This window comes from Dipodomys spectabilis, unplaced genomic scaffold (assembly GCF_019054845.1).
Source record: "Dipodomys spectabilis isolate Male_0828 unplaced genomic scaffold, ASM1905484v1 ptg000783l, whole genome shotgun sequence".
In the NCBI taxonomy this organism is placed as follows: Eukaryota; Metazoa; Chordata; class Mammalia; order Rodentia; family Heteromyidae; genus Dipodomys; species Dipodomys spectabilis.
In genome coordinates, this window is record NW_024871460.1 from 22,069,364 (window position 1) to 22,080,000 (window position 10,637).

The window sequence follows — 10,637 nt, forward strand, 5'->3', positions numbered from 1 at the left end:
CTCTGGATTTTGGTACCGACCTTTGGCTCCTGTCCCTATATGTGTGCTGCAAGGCTGGAGGATGGAAACTTGTGCTTCAGTTAGCTCTACTGGCTTAGGTCTGGGGCAAAACTCTGAAATCTGAGCCCTTCAGTCTCTGTCCCTTTCATTTTTAACCAGTTTATTCATATATTCAATCAAGTATTTTTCAAAAGTTATTTAGCATCTTTAATAATCAGTATAAAGGTCAGTACTTTGCTACAAAGGAAAACTTCATCCTTTAATCCTTTCAATTAATAAAATTTTTCCACTAATAAAATTAATACTTTATCTTCTTCTGGCAGCATAGTTAAATTACACGTATGTAGACATTGTGAAATTGTCTCAGAATTCTTGGCTGATCTATTCTGAATTTCTGCCGTGTACTCTTTTTTCTCTTAGTATTTGAGTTTATCTAATTTTTGTGACCTCTATTCAACATCATTGATTCTTTCCTTAGCCTTGTCCTGTCTACTGATGAGCCCAACAAATAATTTCCTTACAATAAATTTATTATTTATTTTCTTGCTTTTTTTGGTGCTCTTCATTGGGAACTGGTCATTGTTTGAGGAAGGATAGTAGGATAGGCCACAGAATGAGTAAGGAGCAATGTTTGTGCTCTGCAGGACCCTGTAAATATTTGTCCTCTCTGAGCTTCAATAATACAAATAAGCCCACTTCATGGAAATATATGACATATTTAAAATGTAAATATCAAATGGTATTCTTGTCTAATTAGATCATTTATATATAACAAGGCAATTGATTATCTATCTTGATTTTTCCCCAAATGGTAACATCCTTCTCTCCTGCAAATTAAAAATTCACATCTCATTTGAAAACTTTGTTACATAAAATTTACAAAGTAGAAAGTAAAATACCTCCAGACTTTTAATTATCACTATATTGTATAATTATCCTCGTACTGCATCAATAACAAAAATTGGTCTTGTCATATTTAGTGTCTGCAAATGAACAGAGACAAACCAGAGGTCCTCCAAAGATACATTCCGTGTTTATTATTAAAGTAGAAACAGTATTTTAAAAAAAGATGGTATAAAGAAATACCCTTACTCTGAGCCCCACTGTATTTTGATTTTGTAGAGGTGGTAGAGGTCATTCTTTATCCTAAAAAATGGTAGACAATTTAGAAAATATTGAGAAAGAGGATAACAGGAAGTACAAAAAAGACTTGTGCTTTGAAGATGGATCAGATAAGCTATTATGTGAAGAGCTGTTTCCCGAAGCTGTTGACCCAGGATTCCTGGTAAGCAAGATGAAAATACCTTCTTTCTTGCTAATGTTAGGTTCTGGGTAGCATTTCTTCTAGGTCTGCAACGACGTAAGCGACAACAGACCAGACAGCAGCAGCAATATTCATCTGCTTTGGGTTCATGACAGTCATGGTATCTCCATAGGTGTGATGGAAGGTGAAATATTTAAATAGGTCATTACTTAGACTGGCACCTAGAGAGAAAAGAGGAAGAATTCTGAGTGGGGTTTTTCAACAATTCTGCTGATTAGCTGCTCAGAAACCCTTGTACCCTTACTCTCTCTCTCTCTTACCTTTTGCCTGTTCTTACTACTTGCTGTGGTGGCAAACTAATTACTTCCTCCAGGCTTCCTGCAGTGTGAATTGGTCACCTGATATCATTCTGGCCACTATGATATGGCTGGATATGTTCTAGGAAAGCCTTTACTCTACTGACAGGAGTTGGTAGTTGGTGGAAATGTCCTTAATGCTGCATTAAAGGTAGATGAGAAGGTAGAAGCTGCATGGGAGAAATGGCTGCACACTAAAAATGGCAGCATGGAAAGACAGAAGATCTGGATTTAGAAACTGTGACTAGCCTTTGAATAATGCAGCACTGCCTACTTCCAGACTTGCTTCTAGATGAGGGAAAATAAACGTTTTATTTCTGCAAATAACTGACACAAATGTCCTGATAGTCATAAAAGACAGCAGGATCTTTGTGACTGCAAGACTGCAAGGTTGCACCTTCCTGGAAACAAAACAAAGTCAATATTCTTTTGCTCAAGCTTTCCTTCACAAATTGGGCATTTACTTCTTACAGTCATGAAATCCCCAGCAAACTCCACCGGCAGCAAGAGAAGCCTCTGCCCCATTTAAAAGCATTCTTCTCACTTTTCACCAGTTTCAGAGCCACATAGAGGCGTCTGTCTACTTCATCCTTGAAAAGCTACTAGGCCTATCTTGTGAATTCTCATTGCAGCCCTGTACCTTCTGGCAGCTTGACTGATGGTTTGATTGTGAAATGCACCAAACCCACAGAAGATTTTAGAGAATACAAATCCTTATTACTAGAAGTGATAATATTAAAAGTACACATATATCTGTAATGCAATCAAGAAGTATTTCCAGGACCCTTGACAGCCAATTTCTGATCCCTTCATTCCTCACTATATGTCCTCTAGGTTGTACCTATCATTCCCATCCTGCTTACATGTTAACCACTACTTTTTTTCTTTATGGTTTTGCAGAACACATTTACAAACACACACACACACACACACACACACATACATACACACCCACAAAGAGAGATATAATTATATTGCCAGCTTTTTAGGTATTGACTGCAGATATATTTCTGCATCTTTCTTTTTTTCATTCAACACGTTTACTATCATGAATGGCTATAGAATTTTCTTCTTTTCCTGTATATTATCTCATTGTATTTATTTTCATGGCAATGGAAATTTAATTTTTTTCTCCAGCTTTCTTGCTATCATCAACATTCTCTAGAGTGGAATGTAGACTATATTATATATGTATGTTTAATTCTACTATGTATTTCCAAAATGCTTTTCCTTTTAATTTACAATTCTATTGTGTGTGGATTTCAATAGATACTGCCTTGTCAATTTTAAAAGTAATAATAACAAAGTAACCTTTCTCACTTCCAGATCAGCAAAAAATGACTAACAATCTCAAGTGCTAGAGAGGAGGTTACAGGGACACAGTCATGACATCCATCAGGCAAGAACCCTCCCTCCTGTCCTTGCAGCTGTTTTGTAACTGTTCTTACCCATTAGCTCTTCCAGAAAAATGTCAGAATCTTTTTCTTTGTCTTTTTTTGTTGTTGTTGGTCATGGGGCTTGACTCTGGGCCTGGGTGCTGTCCCTCAACTCTTCAGCTCAAGGCAGGCACTCTACCACTTGAGCCACAGAACCATTTCCAGTTTTCTGAGTGTTTTATTGGAGATAAAAGTCTCACAGACTTTCCTGCCCGAGCTAGCTTTGAACCATAATCCTCAGATCTCAGCCTCCTATGTAGCTAGGATTACAGGCATAAGCCACTGGCGCCTGGCTTCAGAATCATTTTCTAATTCTAAAAAAAAATAACTATGGATTTTTGACTAACACACTAATCTGTCAGTTTGGAGGCAGATCTTATATTGCTTTATTAGGATACTATGTTTTATTTAGTTATTTTATATGTTTTTTTATCTTTAAGTAGTTGTACAAATGGGGTGATGTCATTCTTTCTGATGGAGGCATAGAATTCCATTGTGTATATATACCACTTTTCTTGATGCATTCATCTACTGAGGGGCATCTGGGTTGGTTTCATAACTTAGCTATGATAAATAATGCTACAACAAACATAGTTGTGCTGGTAGTTTTACTATGGTCTTGTCTGTGATCATTTGGGTAAATGCCCCAAAGTGGGACTGCTGGGTCATAGGGGAGCTCTATGTAGAGTCTTTTGAGGAACCTCCATACTGCTTTCCAAAGTAGTTGAACAAGTTTACACTCCCACCAACAATGCAGTAAGGTTCCCTGTCCACATCCCCTCCAGCATCTGTTATTATTAGAGTTCTTGATTATAGCCACTCTAACTAGGGTGAGGTGAAATCTCAACGTTGTTTTGATTTGCATTTCTTTTAGGGCTAGAGAGGTTGAGCATTTCTTCACAGGTCTATTGACCATTCTTATTTCCTCTTCAGAGAAGTTGGGCAGTTGTTTCTTTGAGGATTTGTTGTTGGGGGATTTAATTTTTTGAGTTCTAAGCATATTTCAGCTATAAGACCCTTATCCATTGTATGGCTAGTAAAGATCTCCTAATCCTTGGGCTTTCTATTGATCTTGCTTGCTATGTTTTTTGCCATGCAGAAGCTCTGCAGCTTCATGCAATCCCATTTGTCCAACCGTTCTTTGATTTGTTGTGTTTCTGGGTCTCTATTAAGAAAATTTTGGCCTGTGCCAAGGAGACCTAGGGTTTCTCCTATTCCTTCCTGTAATGTTTTCAGAGTGTCTGCTTTGACTTTGAGGGCTTTGATCCATTTGGAGTTGATTCTGATGCAGGGTGATATATACCAATCTAGCTTAAGTTTTCTATAGGTAATTAACCAATTTTGCCAGAACCATTTACTGAAGAGGCTGTCTTTCTTCCATTCTATTTTTTAGCTCCCTTATGGAAGATTAGGTAGATATAGGTCTGTGGGTTCACTTCTGAGTTTTCAATTCTATTCCATTGGTCCTCAGGTCTGTTCTTGTGCTAGTACCAAGCTGTTTTGATTACTATGGCTTTGTAGTAGAGTTTGAAATTTGGTATTGATATTCTTCCAGCACTATTCTTTCTGTTAAGGATCATTTTTGCTATTCGGGGTCTTTTATTGTTCCACATAAATTTTTCGATTGCCTCTTCTATTTCCTTGAAGAATGAGGTTGGAATATTGATAGGGATCGCATTGAATCCTTGGGAAGTATGGCCATTTTCACAATATTGGGAAGTATAGCCATTTTCACAATATTGATCTTTCTGATCCAGGAGCATGGGAGGTTTTTCCACTTTCCAAGTTCTGCTTTGATTTCCTTTTTCAGGTTTTCAAAGTTTTCATCATAGAGGTCCTTCACTTCTTTAGTTAAATCCTAGGTATTTTATTTTTTGTGGGGCTATTACAAATGGAGTTGCTTTCCTAATTTCAGCCACACTTTTCTCATTGTTGGCATACAGAAAAGTCTTTGATTTTTGAGGGTTGATTTTATACCCTGCAACTTTGACAAAGTTTCAAATCAGCTCAAATAATTTGGGAGTGGAGTCCGTGGGATTCTTTAAATACAAGATCATGTTATCTTCAAAGAGGGAGAGTTTTACTTCAGCTTTCCCTATTTGGATCCCCTTTATGTTTGCATCTTGTCTTATTGCTATAGCTAGGCATTCTAATACTAAACTGAAGAGAATTGGGGAGAGTGGACATCTTTGTCTCATTCCTGACTTTAGAGGAAATGGCTTTAGTTTTTTGCAATTAAGTATAATGCTGGCTGTAGGTTTGTCTTATACAACCTTTATGTACTGAGGATGGTCCATGGATTCCTTCAGAGCCTTCATCATAAAGGGGTGTTGGATCTTGTCAAATCCTTTTTCTGCATCTATTGAGATAACTATGTGGTTCTTATCCTTGCTTTTGTTGATGTGATGAATTATATTAATTAATTTGTGTATATTGAACCAACTTTGCATCCCTGAAATGAATCCTGTTTGATTCTAGTGTATGCTTTTTTTTAAACGAGGTGTTGAAATTGATTGGCCAAAATTTTGTTGAGAAGTTTTGCATTGATCTTCATAAAGAAATGGGTCTATAGTTCTCTTGCTTTGATGAATCCCTGCCTGGTTTTGGGATGAGGGTTAGGATGGCTTCATAGAAAGAGTTTGGTAGTGAACTTTCTCTTTCAATTTCATTGAAGAGTTGGAGGAGTATTGGTGTGGGTTCTGCTCTGACAGCCTTGTAGAATTCTGCTTAAAATCTATCCTGTCCTGGGCTTTTCTTAGATGGGAGGTCTCTTATTGGTGTTTCTATTTTGATGCTTGAAATAGATCTGTTGAGTTGGTTTAACTCTTCTTGATTTAGTTTCAGTATGTTGATATTTGTTAGGAAATTGTCCATTTCTTCCAGATTCTCACTTATTAGCATAAAGGTTTGAGAAGTATTCCCTTAAAATATTCTGAATCTTGGTTGTTTCTGTGTGATGTTTCCATTTTCATCTCTGAGTTTGTCAATTTGGGTGTATTCTTTTTCTGATAAGATTTACTAAGGGTCTGTCAATTCTATTAATTTTTTTTCGAAGAACCAACTCTTTGTTTTCTTGATTCTATGGTTTTTTAAAAATTCTAATTCATTTAATTCTGATTTAATTTTAATTATTTCTTTCCATCTACTAGATTGGGGTTTAGCTTGCTGCTCTTTTACAAGAAGATTCAGATATCTCATTAAATTGTTGGCTTCAGATATCTCCATTTTGTTGATGTAGGAACTCAGAGCTATAAACTTGCCTCTGAGTACTGCCTTTGCTGTGTCCCAGAGGAGCTGGTAATTTGTGTGTTCATTTTTGTTGAATATCATAAACATTTGAATTTCCTTTCTAATCTCTTCCATGACTCACTGGTGATTCAACAATGTGTTGTTCAGCCTCCATGTGTTAAAGGACTTTCTTTGGTGGCTTTTGGTGTTGAGTTCTAATTTTATTTCCTTGTGGTCTGAGAGAATGCAGGGCATTCTGAATTTCGGACACATTTGCTTTGTGGCCTAAAATGTGGCCTATTTTTAGAAAATGTTCTGTGTGCTGCTGAGAAGAGTGTGTATTCTGAAACTGTTGGGTGAAATATTGGGTAGATGTCTGTTAAATCTAGTTGATCTATGCAGTTGTTTAAATCTGCGGTTTCTCTGTTGAGTTTTTGCCATGGTGACTTATGTAGTGGAGATAGTGGTGTGTTAAAGTCCCCAACATTAATGTCTTTGGATCTATGTGAGATTTGAGGGAAAGTAGTGTTTCTTGGATAAATTTGGGTGCTCCTTTGTTTGGTGAATAGATATTTAGAATTGTAACATCTTCTTGAAGGACAGATCCCTTAATTAGTATGTATTGACCTTCTTTATATCTCTTCTCACTAATTTTAACTTGAAGTCTGTTTAATCTGATATTAGGATTGCAAGTCCCGCCTGTTTATGGGGGCCATTTGCTTGGTAGATTTTATTCCAGCCTTTCATTTTCAGAATGTTTGTTTTTATGGGCAAGGTGTGACTCTGGAAGGCAAATGATAGAAGGATCTTGCTTTTTAATCCAACTAGACAGTCTGTTGCTTAATTGGAGAATTATGTCCATTAATATTGAGAGTTAGGACTGAGAGGTGTTCAGTAGTTCCTCCCGTGTTATGCACCTCCTTGGGGGTTGTGACAACTGACTTCTTCCTATGGTTCTTGGATTCTCAGTTTGGGTGCAGTTTCTTATCCTTTATTGTGGTCTTGTTGGTTTTCTATGTGTAGGACATCTTTAAGTATCTTTTGTAGGGATGGTTTGGTAGAGATACATTGTTTCAGTTTTTCTTTGCTCTGGAAGGTTTTTATTTAACTTTTGATTATGAAGGAGAGTTTAGCTGGGTACAGTATTCTTGATTGATAGTTGTTTGTCTTTAGGTCATGACATATACCATTCCAGGCTCTTCTTGCTTTAATTGTCTCTGCTGAGAAAGCTGAGGTTATTTTGATTGGTTTCCCTTTATAGGTGATTGAGCTTTTCTCCTTGACAGCTTTAAGTATCCTTTCCATGGTCTGAATTGATCCTGTGTGGATTATAATGTGACAGTGGGATGTCCTATTCTGGTCTGGTCTATTTGGGGTTCTAGAAGCTTCTTGTATCTGATCAGGCCTATCTTTGTGCATGTTTGGGAAGTTCTCTGCTAGGATCCTGTTAAACAAATTTCCTAGACTGCTAACTTCTGTCTCTAGGTGCTTCTCTACATCCATTATCCTCAGATTAGGCCTTCTGATTGTGTCTTCTAAACGTGTTATAGATCTATCATATTTCTTGAATTTGTCTTGAATAGTTGTATGTTCTTTCTCTATAATATCTAGTCTGTCTTCAATCCTGGAGATTTGATCATCTGCATGGTTTAACCTACTGTCAAGACTTTCTACTTGGTTTTTATTTCCTTTCCTTCTAATTGGTTGACTTGATGGCTTCAACTTATTTGTTGGAGCTTTGTTTAGATCTTGTATGGACTTCTTCCTTAATTTGTTGTTCAGTATTTATTTTCAAATCACTTAGTTGATTGGTTATGGTTTCATTGGACTCTCTTTCCTTCTGATAGGCTCCATTCATTATTCCTTTTGTAATCTCCCTGGATTCCTTCAGCTGTCTCTTTATGGATTCCATGAATGCCTTTAGTGATCTTTGTCTATTCTCATCCTGCTCACGCAATTCCTGTATTACTCTTTGATTAGCTTCCTCACGCTCACGCAATTCCTGTATTACTCTTTGACTGTTCTCAGCCTGCTCATGAAATTCCTGTAATAATCTTTGATTAGCTTCCTCATGCTCACGAGATTCCTATAATAATTTTTAGTTAGCCTCATCATGCTCGCAGTTCCTGTATTAATCTTTGGATAGCCTCGTCTTGCTCCCTATCATGCTCACACTGAGTCCTTTGCAGGCTTTCAATCTTTTAATTCACCATGTTTACCAGTAGTATTTGTAGTGCTTTTTGGGAACTCTCTTCTGGATTATCCATTAACTGTTCTGTCACCTGATTATCATGCCTGGGAGTTGAAATACCTGGACTTGCCATTTTTCTTGTGTTTCTCTGGCTTGTTCTGCCCATTTGGTATGAAAGTTACACCAATTTCATGCTAGAGCACTATTTTAAGGCAAACGTCAACCAGAGTCCTGTAGTTGCAGTCAAAATGGCTGCAGATACAATCTAGTTCAACAGATATAATCTATTCAACATCAAACACCTATGGATTAATGGACTAAGAACATCACAGAGGGATTCAGCAGACCAGAAATTAATAGGTTTAGGGAGAATTGTGGGGAAAAATAGGATTAGAGGGATGTGGAGAGGTAAAAGGAAAGAGTGAATGTAACCAAGTCCTAATTTCGGAGAGGAAATGGATAGAACAGAATGAAAGGAGAGAGATAAAGAAAGAAGAAAAAATGAAAAAACAAAAATTTAAATTTAAAAAATGAAACACAAAAATTATGTAAGTATAAATAAATAATACTGATAGAAGAAAAGGATAAGATGACAGGAAGAGAGAGATAAAAAGGAAAAATAAAAAAATTAAAAATAAAAAAATTAAAATGTAATACTTAAATATTATATAGGTATAAAGAAATAATACTACTAGGGCTGGGAAGGTGGCTCAGTGGTAGAGCACTTGCCTTGCATGCTTGAGGCCCTGGGTTTGATTCCTCAGCACCACATAAGCAAAAAGAAAAAAGCGGGAAGTGGCGCTGTGGCTCAAGTGGTAGAGTGCTAGCCTTGAGCTGAAGAGCTGAGGGACAGCGCCCAGGCCCAGAGTTCAGGCCCCATGACCGGACTTCCCCCCCCACACACACAAAAGAAAGAAATAATACTACTATTAAAGTAGTTAAGCCTAAGAGGTTGTGAGTTGAGTAATCAATTTCTGAATTAAGTATGCACACAATGAAGGATAAGGTCAAATAATGGACGATGGGTATACATATATGGGGATGAGCAGAACAGCATTTAAGTCACGCAAAAAAAAAAAAATACAAAGGACCAAAAGGTTAAAAGAGATAACACACACACATACACACACACACACACACCCCTAACATAAAAAGTATAAAAAAAAAGAAAACAATTTTTTTTAAAATTAAAAAAAAAAACAGGTAGAAAAATGAGTTATTTGATATTTTTGGGAGGGAAGTGGGGGAAGATCTTGTATCTCCCCTGTGTCTGTAATCAGTTTCTGGAGTTTCTGGTTTGCCTGTGGTTTTTGGTTTTCTGTGGCTTCTTAAGTCAGTTTGTTTGAGCAGGCAGACAGCTCTGCCTAACCCAGTACTTTGTGATCCTCCTCCCAGGCTAGTTCAGTGGGAGGGAGATCTGCTTTGAGTATCACAAAAGAGGACGATGGCTGTTTCCTCTAGTTTGGAGATGCTGTGATGAGACTAGGTTCTGGGTAAGTTTGAGGCTTTTCAGCAAACAGTAGCTTTTTCTTCTCAGGAAAAAGTGTCGCAGGAGCTACACTCAGAGAGCCCAGCCTGGAGCCATTCTCAGGGTTTATGTTGACTGAGTTTCAATTGTTTATCTAGGCTGCTGTAGAGAGGGGCAGCTTCTGGATCTGTTTACCCAGTGAAGAAAGTCTCTCCTCTGGGGTGGAGCTTCCTCTGCCTGGGAAGGCTGACTTTCCCCTGGGTGTAGCTGAGCCTAGCAGGTTAGGTCAGGCTCCTGTGACCTGGTGAATTGCTCTTATTGTTTTCTTCAAGGGCCTGAGTTGGACCTAGATGCTCTGCTGGGCCTTTGTCAGTATCAAAGACGGAGTTCTTCTCCGGTGGTGGAGGAGGGACTACCTTCCCACCACTGCTCCATGAGAAGGAGTGAGGGTGTCTTGGGTGTACTCACACTAGTCTATTGGTTTCTGGGCCATCCCTTGTCTGTGATCAGCAGGATGAAGATTTCTGCTCCTTGTCAGTTCTTGCTGGTGGTAAGTAGAATCCATTCACACACCCCATCTGGCGCCTTTGTCCTGGGCTCTCTCTGTTGATAAGGCCATGGACACTGGCAAGTGCTCAGATCTGTCTCTTTGACCTAGTTGCCAGGATTTTTCCTCTCTGGCCAAACTCCCTGT

The 10,637-nt window shown here is 38.0% G+C and overlaps 1 protein-coding gene across 1 annotated transcript in view; it reads right to left on the reverse strand.

Moving 5' to 3' along the window:
* Positions 1 to 1,063: 1,063 nt before the first annotated feature.
* The window catches only part of LOC122102293 (carboxypeptidase Q-like), a 173,411-nt gene continuing 163,837 nt past the window's right edge, over positions 1,064 to 10,637 (reverse strand). Inside the window, exon 5 of the mRNA XM_042672906.1 lies at positions 1,064 to 1,485. Coding sequence (XP_042528840.1) covers positions 1,322 to 1,485 — 164 coding nt within the window. The 3' untranslated portion in view covers positions 1,064 to 1,321. The remainder of the gene's footprint in view (positions 1,486 to 10,637) is intronic.